Raw genomic sequence first — 17,830 nt, forward strand, 5'->3', positions numbered from 1 at the left:
AAAACCCTGACAAGAAAGAAAAGAGAAAAGAGAAGGAAGGAAGGAAGGAAGGAAGGAAGGAAGGAAGGAAGGAAGGAAGGAAGGAAGGAAGGGAGGGAGGGAGGGAGGGAGGGAGGGAGGGAGGAAGTGAGGGAGGGAAAAGAGAAGAGAAGAGAAGGAAGGAAGGAAGGAAGGAAGGAAGGAAGGGAGGGAGGGAGGGAGGGAGGGAGGGAAAAGAGAAGAGAAGAGAAGGAAGGAAGGAAGGAAGGAAAGAGAAAGCGAGCAGTGCTGAAAGTGTTTTGCTACTGTTATTTTAACTTACAATTTTAAAAACTAGGTGTTGATATATTAGGGGAAAACAGGGTGAAGGGTACCTTTGCAATTTATTATGAATTCGTAATTATTTCAAAGTAAAAAAGTTAAACATGCAGTTGTTAAAAATAACTGACATAAAAGATTGTCAAGATGTCATGTTAAGTTAAAAAAAGCAAGATAAGGAACAATGCATCTAGTAGGCTCAATTTTGTGTAGAGAAATGGGGAAGGGAATAAGAATATATATATTTTGCTTATGTGTGTGAAATGAAATTCTAGAAGAGATTGTTACAAACTAATAACTACTTGGGAAGCAGGCTTTATTTTTTAACCAAATGACTGTGTTACCTATTGAAAAATTATTTAAAAATAAGACTAGTTACAAAAAATGCAAATAACACTTCTATCATAGCATAAAAGCATTTTCATTTGTAATGAGTCAAATAACACCAATTTGACAAATAACACGGTGCATTGAGTTGAATGGTAAAGTACTTTCCAATGACTCTATTTCACTCACAATGTGTACAATTCAGGTAAGTTTAATTCCTCAGTCTTTGAGGGGGAGCTGAAGAACCACTCCTTCGGGTTTCAGACAGACATGGTTTTAGAAGTTACAAGTAGCATATGGCCTTGTCTAAGATCTCGTGACGTTTCTAACTTAAAGCTTTTGAAACAAGGAAGACACCTTAAGGACATCAGCACCTGGTGAAGACTTCTCTGATGTTAAGCACATGTTATAAGTCCTGGAACTTGCTGGCATTTGTCCTAGAAAAAGAAGGATGAGGCCGAGCAAGGTGGCTCACGCCTGTAATCCCAGCACTTTGGGAGGCTGAGGCGGGTGGATCACGAAGTCAGGGGTTTGAGACCAGCCTGGCCAACATGGTGAAACCCTGTCTCTACTAAAAATACAAACATTAGCCAGATGTGGTGGCACGCCCCTGTAATCCCAGCTACTTTGGAGGCTGAGGCAGAATTGCTTGAACCCTGGAGGCAGAGGTTGCAGTGAGCCTAGACTGTGCCATTGCACTCCAGCCTGGGTGACAAAGTGAGACTCTGTCTCAAAAAAAAAAAAAAAAAAAAAAATAAAAAGAGAGAGAGAGAGACGATTAGATATACAAATTTGGATTTAGCCAGAGTTATCCTGGGTAGGGAAGAGTCAGACAGACACACCCATAGGCACGCCCACATTCATATATAGCCCCGTGTCCAAAAAAGTGATGGCAAAACAGACACTGTGATGCTGTAGTGACCAAGGGATGAAAATTTCCCTAATCTCTTGATGTTTCTGCAAGTTGCATTTTTAAATTCCTGAAACATCTTTTTTTTTTCATGTCTGATAATAAGTAGATGTTGTGACAGGTTTGAGTGGGGGCACATCTCACACATGAGCATGAAAACTCAATCATCACACTTATCAACCACGAAAGGATCTCCTCAAACATCTTTTTAGCAATGAATAAAGTTATGCTAGCTGCTATAACAAGTAACCCCTATGTCTCAGTGGCATAATACAATAATTTTTATACCTATCAATCACAGACCAATGTGATTGGGGGGGTACTTTCTCCACATTGTCTTGTAGAATCCTGGCTGAAAAGGGGCCCATCATCTTCAATGTATGGCTTCCAGAACATACTGGAAATTGATATCCAACCAGCACACACAGAAGAAATAACGAAGAATCAGACAGAACAGAACACCTGAAAGTGGCATTTTTGTCTCCCTATGTCATTGGCTACAACTCAATCATGTGGTGCCACCTAACTGCTGGGGAGGTTGGGAAATGTAATTTAACTGTGTATCTACAAAAAAAAAAAAAAAAAAAAAAGAAAAGAAAAAATAATTTAGTGAACATATGGCATTGTTTCTGCCACAAACAGATATTTCTCCTTTAATATGTTGATTTCCTGCTCTTTATGGACCTTTACAGCAATTCTATGAGGCAGGCTGCACAGATGTTATTCCCACTTACCAGTGAGAAAAATGAACTTCAAAGAGAAGTTAGCTGACTTGGCTAAACAACATGGATATTAAATGGTTAAGCAGGAGCTAGAACAAATCTTCCCACAGTACCATGCCTGCTGTCACCCATCCCTACCAAAGGTAACATCACTTGCTTCAGTAACTTGAATCAATCATAGCTTCAGTAAATTAGATTATCCATACAGATTCTTCATAAAGCGTATTTCCTCAAAAACATTCACCATCAACTTAGTTTATATGTAGTCATAAAAAGTTATAAAGACCACATGATTAAATTTTAATAGAGATACATTATGGAGAATAACATAAAATTGAATGCACATAATTAAATCAGGACAAATTTCAGCCTTTTCTTCAAAAATTGCCTCCCTTTTCTCTCTTCTGTAACTCCTATCAGATGCATGTTCAAGTCCTATTCTATCTTCCACTTACCTTTTAAATCCTCAAATATTTTCTTTGCTAATACTTTAATGTCCTCAGATCTCATTTCCAGTTTGCCAATTCCATCTGTAGCTCTGTCAAATCTAGTCTTTAATCTTTCCATCTGCCTATTTTTAAAATTAAAATGATTATATTCATTCCTAAATGTTTGAATAGGTTCTTTTTCAAATCTGCCTGGCTGGGATTCTTTTTTCCTCTCAAATAATTTATGTTTTAATCCTTCTTTTATGCCTTTATTTTAAAAAATATCTTTCAAAGCATCTGGCCAGGTTCATGCTTGTAGTCCCAGGACTTTGGGAGGCCAAGATGGGAGGATTGCTTGAGGCCAGGAGTTTGAGACCAGCCTGGGCAACATAGCAAGACCCTATCTTTACTTTAAAAAAAAAAAAAAGCTGGGTGTGGTACCATGCTCCTGGAGTCTTAGCTACTTGGGAGGCTGAGGCAGGAAGATTGCTTGGGCCCAGGAGTTGGAGGCTGCAGTGAGCTATGATCACACTACTGCAGTCCAGCCTGGGTGACATAGTAAGACCCCACCTCCATAAAGGATTTCAGATGATTTTTAAAAAGCATCTATGGTATTACTCAAATTATCTGAAATCCTAAGGTTCTTTGTTTTTAAAAATCTGTTGGTTTTCACTCATAATGAATTATTTTTCAATTATTTATCTTTTCAAGACAGTGTGTCACTCTGTCTCCCAGGCTGGAGTGCAGTGGCATGATCTCTGCTCACTGCATCCTCAACCTTCCTGGGCTCAGGTGATCCTCCCACCTCAGCCTCCTGAGTAGCTGAGACCACAGGCGTGTGCCCCCACAGCACTCCAGCCTGGGTGACACAGCGAGACTCTGTGGCAAACAAAACAAAACATTTTTCTCCCCATGGGGCCCAGCCTCCTTGTTTGTGCCTATACCTGGCTTTCCTTAGCTCATTTTTCCCCTGACAACATAGCCTTTGGTGGGCTCTGGTGTAGCATAAGCTTCACAACCCAATCCTTTCGACTCTGCCAATCGGTCCCCTATTTGTTTTAGGATTCTAGGAATTTCTCTTATATTTTTATGAGATCAGCACTGGATTTTCCCAGATTTTAAAGGTATATATGGAGTGGGGAGAAGGGGATTTCAAATTCACCAGAAGGTCTCCATCCTAAACTGCAATTATATAAAAATATCAGTAAAACAATAAAAACAGATGCATTTAAGGCCTGGGATTAGAGATGAAGCCCTTCTGTTGAAAACTGTTTTTGATATTGGTAATGAAACACAGTTCAGGAAAAAAAGAAAGAGCTGACAAATAAAATGATTACCTAAATTGATAAAAAGAAAAACAGGATCCACAGCACAAGTTTAGGGGGTTAAATGTTTATTAAATCAAGCTTTTAAATTATATATCCACCTACAGTCTGTAAACAAATATAGTACACATGTATGTAAAAGGCTAGCAGATAAGAACCAGTGGAAAAGCTAAAGTTCCCTTTGCACACCGGCACCTCATCGCAACACCCCTCTTGGTGTGGATGCCATGGGGCCATGTTATAGTCAAAAGTTAAATGAAAAACCACAAGTTTAGTTTGACTCCATCTCCTAGGGTGGATTTCATTCGGATGGTTGTTCCACATTATAGGAGGGTGGATCCTAGCAAGGCAACAGTGTAGTTTTTACATTCACAGATTGGCTGAAGTTGTACAAATTGAGCTTCTAGTCTAGGTGTCTCCCTCCCTGTTACCACACTTTGTAAGAAATGTGAATTAAAATGAACAATGGACCACAGGTGGTTATAAAAATAGATAACTCGCAGAGTCATAAATATCTACAGTTAGTAGAGCAGAAACTTATAAAATTTACCTTTTTCCATAATGTGCAGAATATCCTAAGTATGTTCAAGAGACACAGTCAGCAGACTTCAGAGTGGTAATTACAAGGGCATTTGTAAAGAAATAACACTCGAGTACAAACCCAGAGTAAGAAGCTGAATGCAGACGAAAATACGCAAAACACGCAAAGTCCCAACTCCTCACATCTCATTATGCTACTTACTAGACACCACAATTAGCCTACAGCCCTTTATGGATCTTTAAAAGTAACTTTTTGTTACCCATGTACATACTTTAACAGAGATTTTTCATGAGACAAGCAAAGTGGGTTAACGGTGGCGCCAAAACTGCTGAAAGCTGGAGTGTTTTGTGTGCTTTCGTATACGTCTGTGTATGGGGCTTTAAAACGCTCCAAAAATGTTTTGGATAGAGTCTTTAAAATTCCCATGAAAATCTATTTTATAGTCATTTCAAGGTATAGAAAAAAAGAAATCCTAAACTGGGGTTGAGGGACAGCCCCAAATCTCACAAAGTAACTGAAATTCCAGGAATATATAAATTACATTCATATGTTCCTTTAACACGTATCAAGTGCTATGTAAGGTAACTGCAATGCTATTCTGAAGCCAATCTCATTCAAAACAGTACAGTAAATCCCATCCTAATTCTACAGTTAAAGCACTTATTCCAGGTAATATGTGCGTTTCAGCAAAGCTGACGTCTTGTACAACAGTGTCACCTTAAAGCTTCATCAAAGATTCACAGCAGGCCTAAACTGGAGAAGTTCAGAACCAACAATACCACAGGTAGTTATTCATCCTAATTTCTCACAGGGAGTGAAGGGTCTACTTGAGTTATCCTAAGGTCACCTAAGCCTAAGAACAGTGTTCCCTGAAAACTCTGGCAAGTTTCCTCACCAAAATCTCTCTTCAGTGTAATGTGTTTGGGACTTGCTAGGCTAGAAAAATGGGTTCCACTGATGCATAAACATACATTCTACACCTTCAAGACGCGTACACATGTAGTGTTTCGCAAACTCACTCGACCTTTCCAGGGAACACCTGGAATAATCACTGGATCTTGGGACACTCATTTCCTAGGGAACACGATTAGAGGAATGCCACGTTAAAGCAGGTTTTCTAAAGTAGTGGTTCCAAAACTGTAGTGAGCATCAGAAGCACAGATGCCACACCCCTTCGGAGGTCCAGAGTGGGACCTGGGAACCTGCATTTCTGAGACCATCCCCTCCCCCCAAGTGAAGCTGATGCTGCTGCACTGAGGACTGCCCTTGGAGTGGCACCGTTGAGAGGATGGCCTGCACAGATCTCAGCGGCAGGAAGCCCTCCTATGGCCTCAGGAAAGGCTGCACTTGGCATTTGCCACAACCAATTAGTCGGCGGTCAAATCAGCCCAGTGACTTCTCAGAGGGTCATGCACCTTGGCGTTGCACTTGACTCCTGGCTCTGTCCCTGCTCACTAGGTGACCAGGAGGAGTGACTGCATCTAACAAGAGGAGGAACAGTAGCCCCCCACACCCCCCAGTGGATCTGTGATGCTTAAGAAAAATGTTTGCAAAAAATGCACTAACTAGCCAAAAGCATCATACAGGTGTCTGTTAATCAGAAGGATGTGCCAGCCACAGCAGGAAAATCCCAGGTGAGTTTTCTGTCTTCTGTTACTGCTGAGCCTTGATGAAGGCACATTCTGACAACTAATGAAGAGAAAAGAGGCTAAAAATGCAGACAACTGCAGTGAGGGGAAAATATGAGTGGATTATCTAATTAAAAATACCTGATTGTTCAAAAAACAAAGGTCAGCCCACAATCAAAATAGTTAATTATGCTGGCTTTAAGATAGTGTTTAAAGTTAAATATGTTGATCTTTGAACACACTCACTCCTCCACTCTACCATGTTAATGCTGGTTAAAATTTAACATTAGAAGAATGAGAAAAAAAAATCCTCCAATACGTATGAATTACACCTAAAAAATTTAGTTGAGATCGTGCCAATCTTATAAGCTACCATTGTGTGGAAATTTCATAAGCAATTTTGAAAAAAGACATTTAATTTTGGCTCATAGAAACATCCACAGAATGAGGAATAAACCACCATTCACACGTCTGCATGTGTGTTTAGTTACTACCCAGTACATCTTTGCCAATGAACTGCCTCTCACAATTCAAAAACGATCCTGTAAAAATCCATACATATCCATGATGAGATTACAGTCAAACAAACATCATGTTGCCAAGTCCTGGTTTCCACGTGAACCCAAAAGATTGATCAGAAAGGCAGAACTTCCCCCAACACGCTGCGTGGTTCACTTTATGTATGCTCTGGATGGCTCTGAAGACAAGCCAACATCTCTTGAACCGGTCTGCTTTCGTAGCAGATCTGATACACAGCAGTGAACAATGGAAACCTAGTTGGGAAGAAATGTGAAAAGACAAGGTTAGGCCACTAGATTTACCTCAGAGAATAAGTTAGGTTTTCTGTCCTAACAGATTGCAGGTCAGTATGTGACTATGGAAAACACGGTAAGCACTTTCTACATTCCTTTATCATTTGTTCTGCAGACAGCCTCCGGAATGTGGCTGTCAGATCCTGGTGCGACCTAGACCATCCTCTGCCTAATTAAGCTTGGAGCACACTCTCCACAAACAAGTCACACGGTGATCCTACCAGGGCAAACTGTTGTCATTTACATGAAGAGTTGTGGCTCTGACTCTTGGTCAAATCTTGGATGAGTCTATATTCTGTCATTATTTTAAAAGCTGTACAAATAAATTTTTAAATTGCTCTCCCTTCTCCAAAAAGAATCATCCCAAGATAACGATGAGGCAATCTACACATCACCACAAATAATGTAGGCTGGAACGTTCCCGCGAGAATCTGAGTGAGGACCTACGAGGAGCAAAGCACTCATCTTATGTCAGAAGCTTGATTTAGCTTACCTCTTCTTCCAAGATGTGAATACAGATATAAGTGAAAAGTCATTAAAGAAATAATTTCATCAGGCTTTGTTTCTTTTTTTTCTTTTTTTTTTTTTTTGTGACAAAGTCTCACTCTGTCACCCGGGCTGGAGTATAGTGGCGTGATCTTGTCTCACTGCAACCTCCACCTCCTGGGTTCAAGCGATTCTCCTGCCTCAGCCTCCTAAGAGTAGTTGGGATTACAGGTGTGTGTCACCATGCCTGGCTAATTTTTGTATTTTTTTAGTAGAGACGGGGTTTTACCATGTTTTTCAGGCTGGTCTCGAACTCCTGACCTCATGATCTACCCGCCTCGGCCTCCCAAAGTGCTGGGATTACAGGAGTGAGCCACCGCACCGGCCCAGGCTTTTAAATACACACACACATAGCTCAAAGTGAGCTTGGCAAAATCAATGGAGTCTTGAAAGGCAATCCTGAAAATTAGCTGGACAGAATCTTATAATGATAATTTAAGAACAAATAGTACTAATGATCACATGTCTTTATGAGAGTCTATCGTTGTAGGGCTGTTTTTTCATTGTAGTTTTTTTAACATATGGAACGTTTGTTATTTTTTTGGAGTCAGGTAGACCTAATCAAATCTGACTCTACAGCCTGCTAACTCTCGGCAAGTTTCATAATCCTTCTAACCCTGTTTGCCCATCTGTAAAATGGGACTGGATACACAGCCTTGCTGCAAGTATTAAATCACTTATGTGTGAAGTGTACAGTACACAACTGGCAAATAGTGGGTGTGCAGTAACGACAGCTTATAATAGCAGCCACAAGATGGACAGTGTGTCCTGGACTGAGAAAGCTCCATGAGGACGGGGACCAAGTCTGTTTTTTTCACTACTGTATTCTCAGTGCCTGGCACCATGCACGGCAAGGGGCAGGTGCTCAGTGAGAATTCGTCGAATAAATTCCTGTGGATGGGATTTAAAGCCTAGAAACTTCAGCCCCTTTCTTTGTCCTTCCATGCTATGTTTCCCTGTTCCTGAAACAAGAACAATGCATATGTCCCCAAAGCAGTGTGGTAGCAGACGACTGACCATCAAAGCCATTTCCAACCTGCTTTTCCCTTTCCCAAGGTTGGAAGAGACTACTCACCTTCCTAGCCTTTCACCTAGAATTAGCCAAGCAACACAGTCCTAGGCAGCAAGACATAATGTATCTGCTGAAGGTTTCTGGGGGAAGATTACTCTCCGCGAGAGGCACTAGAGGAAAAATCTATTACCCTAGACTACTCTTGTTCCCTTCCTGAGTGTAAAAGTGAATGTGATGTCTGGAGCTGCTGCAGCCATCTTGAGGTTCAAGGGAAAGCCAACGGGATCACTGAGATTCTAATCCAGAGCTAGAGCCACTGGGCCAACACTTTAGCAATGTTCATCTCCATATTCCCTGTTGTAACCGTGTGTTGCTCTTGCAGCTGGAAGCACTTCTAACTTTTAAAACTAGCATTTCCAAAGTGCATTCTGTGGATGGGATGTTAATGAGATATGAAGTGTGTGGAAGGGAAATTTCTACAGACAAGTAACTTGTTTAATCCTTAAAATCACCCCATGAGGTAGAAAATATTGTCCCCATTCTGTATATGCATAAATTGAACCACAGTTTTGGACTCTGAAGCCAATGTGCAACCATTAGGCTACACTACCCATCTAGATATTATTTTCTATTATATAAAATGCTAAAAGGCCAATTAGATCAGTTTGGAAGACTCTCTAAATAAAGTTAGAGGTGAAAGGAAGAAAAAGACAACATTTCATTTAAAAAAATTGACAAACCAGAGGCCCGGGCGCGGTGGTTCATGCCTGTAATCCCAACACTTTGGGAGGCCGAGGCAGGTGGATCACGAGGTCAAGAGATTGAGACCATCCTGGCTAACATGGTGAAACCCCGTCTCTAATAAAAATACAAAAAACTACCCAGGCGTGGTGGTGGGCGCCTGTAGTCCCAGCTACTCAGGAGGCTGAGACAGGAGAATGGCATGAACCCAGGAGGCAGAGGTTGCAGTGAGCCAAGATCACACCACTGCACTCCAGCCTGGGCGACAGAGCGAGAATTTGTTTCAAAAAAAAAAAAAAAAAAAAAAAATTGCCAAACCAGTCAGCTATCCCACTAATCAATACGGAGGGCTTAAGATGTTTCAGACTTCAGACTAAGTACAGGGATGTGCAGTATTATAAATAAAGCCAGGCCAGGTGTGGCAGCTCATGCCTGTAATCCCAGCACTCTGGGAGGCCAAGGTGGGCACATCGCTTGAGGCCAGGAGACCAGCCTGGGCAACATGGTAAAAAAAACAGTCTCTACTAAAAATACAAAAATTAGCTGGGTGTGGGGGCACACACCTGTAATCCCAGCTACTGGGGAGGCTGAGGCAAGAGAATCACTTAAACACGGGAGGCGGAGATTGCAGTGCTGAGATTGCACCATTGCACTCCAGCCTGGGTGACAGAGTGAGACCCAGGAGCTTACCACATGCACCTCAGAGAACACGTTGTGTATGGGCTGAATTATGCCCTCCTCCCAATTCATGTGCTTCGGTCCTAACCCCTAGTATCTCAGCATGTGACAGGGCCTGAGAAGGAGTCTGAGAAGGAGGCAAAGAAAAGTTCTATTCAAGAAAAGAAGGTACCACAGGGAGTAAGAGGATATACTGCAGGAAGTTACGTTGGTGCTAGATGGAGGGGGGCCACCTCTGCCTAAGGACCATGTGCTTCACTCCATAAGAGCAGGAGGCCTCTGAATGTGAATGCTCAAGCTAGCAGGGATCATGGCGATCATCTGATCTTCCATCTTAATTTTGTGGATAAGAACACTGGGGCACAGGACAGCTAAATACGTGACTTGCCCAAGGCCACATGGCTAATAAGCCACAGGGCAGCCTTGAATGTTACCCTCCTGCTATTTTTTCGATAGCAATGGAGAAGAGAAGGGAGGGGAGAAGGAAACAGAGGAAGACCGGAGAAGTGGTGGTCAGAATGAAAAAGAAAAAAGGAATCAAAGTAAGAGGTGGTGCAAAGGGAGAACAATAGGCCTCTGCCTTCAGGAGGCAGGTGGTACAAAGAACGGGGAGGAGTCCCAGGGGATTCTACACTCCAGCCCAGGAGAAGGGTGCTGCCACCTTCAATCCAGCAGCGATGTCATTAAGCACAGGTGCAGCCTGTTCAATTTCTAATCAGAAGAAATAAAATGGGACATGACCAAGGAGAGCTGCCTGCTCAGAGCAGAGATTTACCTGCTTGATTACACCTGCTTTGGAAACAGGCAGCTCCTGGCCCCAGAATCGCTGTTCTAGTCCATGTCCCCCTGGAGCTAACAGACTAGTGCCCAGCCAACCTGTCCATCCAGAGAATCCTCTCAAGGCAGCCCTTGCTAGCACACAGATGCCACTTGAAAATTCTGATTGGGAGAGTCTCACCAAACAGACAGGTTTTTTTTTTTTTTTTTTTGAGACTTAAAAAAATTTCTTGATAAATGCTCAGTGGTCATTCAAGTAGTCCAACCACACACAAACATATCACTGTCTGCTGCTAAGTGGGTAAGGAAAATCATGCTCGTCAGAGGCATTTGCCTTTTAGCCACAATTTAAAGGTAGCTCTCCTCCTTTGGCAGCCTGTTTGTGAACTTCCATCTCTGCGTGGCTGGTTTTAAAAGCCATTTCAGAAAAATAAAGTGCAAATTAAAGGGGAAAGACAAACGCTCCATCCACCCTCATTTTTAACTTTCAGTATGGAACTCCATGGCTGATTAATTTGCTCTGGGTAAAAGAAGGAAGGGTGCTGGGTGCAGGGGGAGGTGAAGATGCATGACTGGGACCAGCAGACACCTGAACTGATGGAACTAGGATGAAGAGCTGCAACCAGAGATGACAGCAACGCCATCCACGACCCTCCTCCCAGCTTGGAGAGAAGCTCATGCTCTGAATTAGCCACAATCAGCATGTCCATCCAGCTGCCCAGCTCCTTCCAGTCCTAGGCAACCAGACTTCCCTCCCCCAGAGGGTGTTTCGGGAGAGTTAAGGATACATACAATATGCTACATAAGCATTTATGTAGTGGTATAGTTGGCATCATGATTATGGTCCCCCACAATCATGCTCAGTAAATCGGCAAGAGAAAGTGCTGTGGAGCAGGTAGTGCTGGGGAGTGGCCTCGGAGAGGCTGAGAAGCTTTTGTGGTGCTACAGGGCTCACTCTCTCAATCAGGTGGCAAATAAACTGACTCCAGCCCACCTTTAACACACAACTGGCCTGGAAGGGCAATGGAGGATGGATGCACCCACCCATCTATCCATCCATTCACCCATCTCACCCATCCACTCACCCATCTACCCATGCACCCATGCATCATCCATCCCTCCATCCATCCATCTCATCCCATCCCACCTACCCATCATCCATCCATTCACCCCTCCCACACATCCACTCACCCATCTACCCACGCACCCATCCATCATCCATCCCTCCATCCATCCATCTCATCCCATCCCACCCACCCATCATCCATCCATTCACCCATCCCCCCATCCACTCACCCATCTACCCATGCACCCATCCATCATCCATCCCTCCATCCATCCATCTCATCCAATACCATCCCACCCATCATCCATCCATTCACCCATCCACTCACCCATCTACCCCATGCACCCATCCATCATCCATCCCTCCATCCATCCATCTCATCCCATCCCACCCACCATCCATCCAGTCACCCATCTACCCATGCACCCATCCACCATCCATCCCTCCATCCATCCATCTCATCCCATCCCACCCACCCATCATCTATCCATTCACCCATCCCACCCATCCACTCACCCATCCACCCATGCACCCATCCATCATCCATCCCTCCATCCATCCATCTATCTCATCCAATACCATCCCACCCATCACCCATCCATTCACCTATCCCACCCATCCACTCACCCATGCACCCATCCATCATCCATCCCTCCATCCATCCATCTCATCCCATCCCACCTACCCATCATCCATCCATTCACCCATCCCACCCATCCACTCACCCATCTACCCATGTACCCATCCATCATCCATCCCTCCATCCATCCATCTCATCCCATCCCACCCACCCATCATCCATCCATTCACCCATCCCACCCATCCACTCACCCATCTACCCATGCACCCATCCATCATCCATCCCCCCATCCATCCATCTCATCCCATCCCACCCATCTATTCATCCATTCACCCATCCATCATCCATCCATCCATCCATCCATCCATCCATCCATCCATCCATTCATCCATCCATCTCATCCCATTCCCTCCCACCCGCCCACCCACCCATCATCCATCCCTTCATCCCATCCCATTCCATCCCATCCCATCCCATCCTATGCCCCATCTACCCACCCGATAAAGAGACTAGAAGGCTGTGCACCAAACCTTAACAGAGCTCCCTTTTGATGGTATAATGTTGGGCTAACCTGTCCTTCCTTCTTTTCTGACTTGACATTTTAATAACCTGACCATACTTTTTTATAAAACAAAAAAGTAATCATTTTTACAAATTTTAAAGCTTATAATATGTAGCTTTTACCAAACACCCTGCAAGACAAACTAGAATCTTAAACTTCATATTTTATAATGTGACTTATAGAATTGAGCTCCTTTCATTGATGTTGAGCCTGGTTTCATGTAAACACATGTTTTGGGGGTAGGTAGATGCTTCTCATCACAGATGTTTACGTCACAGAAAGGACTGAACTAATCCAGATAAGTTCTAAGGGCACTTGTCAAATAGTCTAGCTCATCTCCGTGGGGCTGGAAGTCCTGAGAAAAGGAACGATGGACATTTATCTGGTCTCATGGGCGACTGAGAGACTTACTTGTCCACTAGTCCCTTCTGTTTGAGGATGCGGTACACTTCAGCGGAAGTCTGAGGTCCTTGGAGCTTTTGCCCATTCAGCATCTCCTTCTCCAACTCTTCAATGGTCTTAAAAATAAAGGATTAAAAAAAAAAAAAAACTATGGTAAAGACTGAAGAATCATTTATTTGTTTAATTTTTAAGTTTTGTTTTGTTTTGTTTTGTAGAGATGGGGTCTTGCTATATTGTGCAGGCTGGCCTCAAACTTGTGGCCTAAAGCAATCCTCCCACCTTGGCCTCCCAGGGTGGTGGGATTATAGGCATGAGCCACCATGCCTGGCCTAGCATCATTTATTTCAAGAGCAGAGTGGAGAGAAGAGTTTCAGTTCCCTGCTGGAGGCCAAGGAAAGATAAAGCCACAAAGATAAAGAACAGGAGAGTCAAGTGACAAAGCAGCCAGGCAAAGAGAACAATCCCAGCAAACAGATGCTGGCATGAGATCTCCACTGGGCTGCAGCTCACCCCGAGCCAGGAGTCTCAAGTGAGGAAGGAGGGGGTGCGGGAGGCAGGTGAGGGGCTACCTTCCCAGTTCTGGCGAAGGCCTCGGCCACCCTGCGGTTCCGCCCTCCGTAGCAGGTGGTGATCAGGTCGGCCACCCCGCAGCTCTCTAGGAAGGTGGCTGTGGACACCTGGCCCTTGCAGAAGATCCTGGCAAAAGCAATCATTTCCATGAGTCCCAGGCGGATGACGGCAGCTTTGGTGTTGTCTCCACAGCGGAGGCCATCACAGAACCCAGCTCCCACAGCTACAATGTTCTGCAAAGGAGATGACAAAGCCCAGATGCCGTTACAGCACCCACTGTGGGTATGGATGCCAGAGGTGGTGGGGGATGCTGAGGCAGGGACAGACCAGATGGGATTGGCTCTCAGGGACACTGGCTCCATCCTCCTCGAAATGCTCAATGCCAGGTTCTGCTCTTGTACACCTGGGTGAAAGAGATGACGAAAGGAGACACAAGGCTTCCCTGTTCCCCTTCTAGGACAAAGAGCCCATATTTGGGGTCAGCAGGGGTCAGCAGTTGAAGAGCATTGGCCAGAAAATCAGAACGGCTGATAGTAGTCTTTGGTTAAATAATATTTGGATAAACTACTTTACTTTTTGTTTTGTTTTTAATGGAGTGCTTTATGCAACCACAACATTCACACAGAAAAGTACACAAATGCTAAGTGCACCAGATTGAAGGATTTCCACAAACTGAACACGCCCCCATAGCCAGCACACTGATAACGGAAGAAAGCACAGCCGCCTCCACCAGCAAGGGTAACCATCCTCCTAACTTCTCCCAGCACAGCTGCGTTTTACCTGCCTTTCAACGTTCTGTGAACGGAGTCATACAATATGTAATCTTTTATGTGTAGCTTCTTCGTCTTAATTCAACATCGTGTTTGTGAGATTCATCCACATTTTTACATAGAGCACATTTATTTTAATTGCTGCATAGTACTCCATTTTGTGAATATGCTGCAATTTATTTAATTGTCTTCTGTCACCTGGCGCTGGGGTAGTTTCCAGTTTGGGGCCATGACAAATAGTGCTGCCATAAACACCCCGGCACATGCCCTCCAGTGACTATGTGCAGGCAATCCTGTTGGGTATGATCTAGGAGTTGAAACACTGGGTCATGAGGCCTGTATGTGTGCAGCTCAAATTCCAGCCTTTTGTTTCATTTAATAATCCCCAAATGAGTATTTATGGATCACTCACTCTTTGCATGGCCTCTGCTAGACACGAGGCAAATGAGACACAGAGCCTGCCTTTTCAGAAGCTGATAATCTGGTACGGGGACTGGCAATCTAGGCCAACCGCCTGTTTTGTAAATAATGTTTTATGGGAACCCAGCCCTACCCATTCATTTACACATCATCTATGGTCCCAGATTTGAGCAGTTGCCACAGAGACCATATGGTCCACAAAGCCTCTAATATCTGGCCCTGATGCAAAATGTTTCCCAACCCTGATCTTACAGGAAAAATAAAACGTGTACAAAAAGGCTCAGCAGAAAGTGATATTCCATAAAAGGTACTGAGAATCAAATTCCGTTTCGACAGGTATGCACTGAGCATGTACTGTGCGGGGAGCACCTCACTCAGCCCTGGAGGCACACAGTGATTGCAGGGCCTTGGCGGGTGCCAGGGGAATGCAGGGGCTGAAGATGCCCCCAGGGGAAAGCTGCAAAGATCAGAGTTAGACTCAGAGCTTGTCCTCAAGGAGCTGACAATCTGACTGAGAAAAGAGACACAACAAAGCACATCAAAAGGCAGAGGGGAGAGAGTGTGCTGACAAGCGGTAGGAGCCACAAGTTTCCGTTCAAAGCAGGGGGGCCAAATGGAGGCGGTGACATCTGAGCTGGGCTTCAAATAAGAAGGAAAAGTCAGATCAGCATCTATGACAAGCAACACCTGCACAGCTGCACAGGTGGCAACTCAGTGGGAACTTCAGTTGAGCCCCTGGGTTCCTGGCCCCTTCCACTTTTCCAGCTTCTTCACCAAGAACACTCAGCACCAAAAAAAAAAAAAAAAAAAAAAAAAAATCCAACTATCTAACCACACTAGCAATTCCAGTAATACCTGGTGACTATACAGAGAGTCCTGGGAGATTTTAAAACATGAAGCTCGTTTGGGAAATGAGTTAAAATAAGTGTATTTTTAATAAAACCAAGTTTTATAGTGAAAGAATAACTTTTCTTAACACATCGGGCCTATAAAATGTGAGGGATGAGGTGAAAAAACAGAATGAGCTGGGGAATAAAAACATCTGCTCTAGTACACAGGCAGTTTTTGATAAAACACATCAAACATAGCAATGATGTGGCTGGGTCACCATGACAAACAGACTTGGTCATTTAGATACAGCTATTGCTCGCCAGGAGACTGAGGCACAAAGCTACTTCACATGACAAAAACATCCAATTGGGCCTCCTGAAGTTTCCGTCTACTCCCTACAGGCCCACAGAACAGACACCTCTCTTGCCCTCTCCCACGGGGTGACGTGGAATAAAGAGGGCAAGAGAATAAAGGACGGGGATAGGAAGGCCCCCCAGCGTCTTCTCTTCCTTAGCAATCATGTGAGAGCTTACTGGGGCTGCCGCTTATGCCTCTCACTGCAGTCGACACAGAAAGAAAAAAGTAGAAAAATTCTCGAAAAATGATGCAGGCAGAGCTGATGAGGAATTGGTCCTAGGAACTGACAGCCTGACCAAGTGCATATGGCTTCGCAAGGTACCAACGTGCCTGAACCTGCAAAAGCTTCTCAGCCTCTTCCTACCACACAGGCTATGCGAACTGTAGGTTTCATCGGTTCTCAGACAGCAATCATCTCAACTTGCACGTGCAGGGACGATGGACGGGGGCAATTCCCGGCTTACACACGCTCAGCAGCAGGCAGCATGAGGGAAGAGGCGAGGCAGAGGCTGTGTGAAAGGAGCCTGGAGAGACGCTGGGGGTCGGGTGGGATCCGGTTCTGCAGCTCCGCTTCTAGAAGGGGTGGGCTGCCGAGTCAGGATGGGACACCCAGACCTTTTAGGATGAGTAGTATGCAGAGGCTAAAGAGCAGGAACCATAAGAACACCTGGGGCTGGGCCCACCTAGGTCTGGACGCCCTTCCCAGCATAGCAGCCAGCTAAGGAGGCTACAAGGAGACAGAAGCGGTACACGGCACTGACATCCAGAGAGCCTCTACACGGTCACAGTGTGACCTAGGGCCAACCACTCCGCTTCTCAGGCCATCTTCACCGCAGATGTCAAATTCAGGGCTTGGACAAGATTTTTCAAGGCCCTTCTGGTACTGCCATTCTTTCAGGGAAGTTGGTGCAATTGTAGCCTGCACTGGGGCTGCAACCAGTACTGGGGCAACAGGTTGACACCTGGGGACATGCAGGTGGGCTGACTGCCAAAGCCCAGAGGCCAGCCCTTGGGTGAGCTGGCCAAGTGGTTTTATTGAAGTTGCCATGCAATGTGGCGAGGCTTAGGCTGTTGGCCAACTCGTCAGATTCCTGAAATTGCTCTCTGATGCCCCCCGAACTGTGTCCCTGTGTCCCCGTCCATCACAACATGAACCATTCCGAAACTGTTATATGAAAAACCAACCCCAGGAAATGTCTGTGGGCTGAATGGGAGAGAACATGGACTTCTGTTCAACAAGTCAACAGAGGAGGGGAGGCACTGATTTATTATGTGCCTTCAGGGAGCCCAGGCTAGTTACACACTGCCTCATCATCATTCCCACAACTCTGAAGCATGCACCTACCCTCCTACTACTTCCCAACTGGTACACTGAGGCTCAGAGAGGTTTAGTGGCTTGCTAAGAACACCTCACTGGTAAGAGATGGAGTCTGGATGTGCTCCTGGTGCCTGGCTCTGCAGCCCGCTCTGTCCCCTGTGCCTTGCTGCTCCAGTGTGGGAAATCCGCCCTTCCTCCACCCTTGGTCAA

At 44.7% G+C, this 17,830-nt stretch overlaps 1 protein-coding gene, 1 long non-coding RNA gene and 1 other non-coding gene across 7 annotated transcripts in view; 1 reads left to right on the forward strand and 2 right to left on the reverse strand.

Moving 5' to 3' along the window:
- Positions 1-6,091, forward strand: part of LOC126948075 (uncharacterized) — a 70,409-nt gene extending 64,318 nt beyond the window's left edge. For 2 of the 3 annotated variants that reach the window (XR_007723329.1, XR_007723330.1), the window contains exon 6: positions 6,009-6,091. This is a non-coding gene — a long non-coding RNA (uncharacterized LOC126948075). The remainder of the gene's footprint in view (positions 1-6,008) is intronic. The other variant, XR_007723331.1, reaches the window with a different exon arrangement.
- On the reverse strand, positions 1,627-1,726 carry LOC126949560 (small nucleolar RNA U13). Its single transcript, XR_007723837.1, has one exon. It is a non-coding gene; the product is annotated as a small nucleolar RNA U13 (small nucleolar RNA).
- Positions 4,061-17,830, reverse strand: part of GPD1L (glycerol-3-phosphate dehydrogenase 1 like) — a 62,465-nt gene continuing 48,695 nt past the window's right edge. For 2 of the 3 annotated variants that reach the window (XM_050779407.1, XM_050779406.1), the window contains exons 6-8: positions 13,924-14,157; positions 13,364-13,470; positions 4,061-6,951 (exon numbers count right to left, since the gene is read on the reverse strand). In XM_050779407.1, the coding sequence (XP_050635364.1) occupies positions 6,855-6,951; positions 13,364-13,470; positions 13,924-14,157 (438 nt within the window). In that variant the 3' untranslated portion in view covers positions 4,061-6,854. The remainder of the gene's footprint in view (positions 6,952-13,363; positions 13,471-13,923; positions 14,158-17,830) is intronic. The other variant, XM_050779408.1, reaches the window with a different exon arrangement.

The sequence above is a fragment of the Macaca thibetana genome, chromosome 2 (genome assembly GCF_024542745.1).
Source record: "Macaca thibetana thibetana isolate TM-01 chromosome 2, ASM2454274v1, whole genome shotgun sequence".
In the NCBI taxonomy this organism is placed as follows: domain Eukaryota; kingdom Metazoa; phylum Chordata; class Mammalia; order Primates; family Cercopithecidae; genus Macaca; species Macaca thibetana.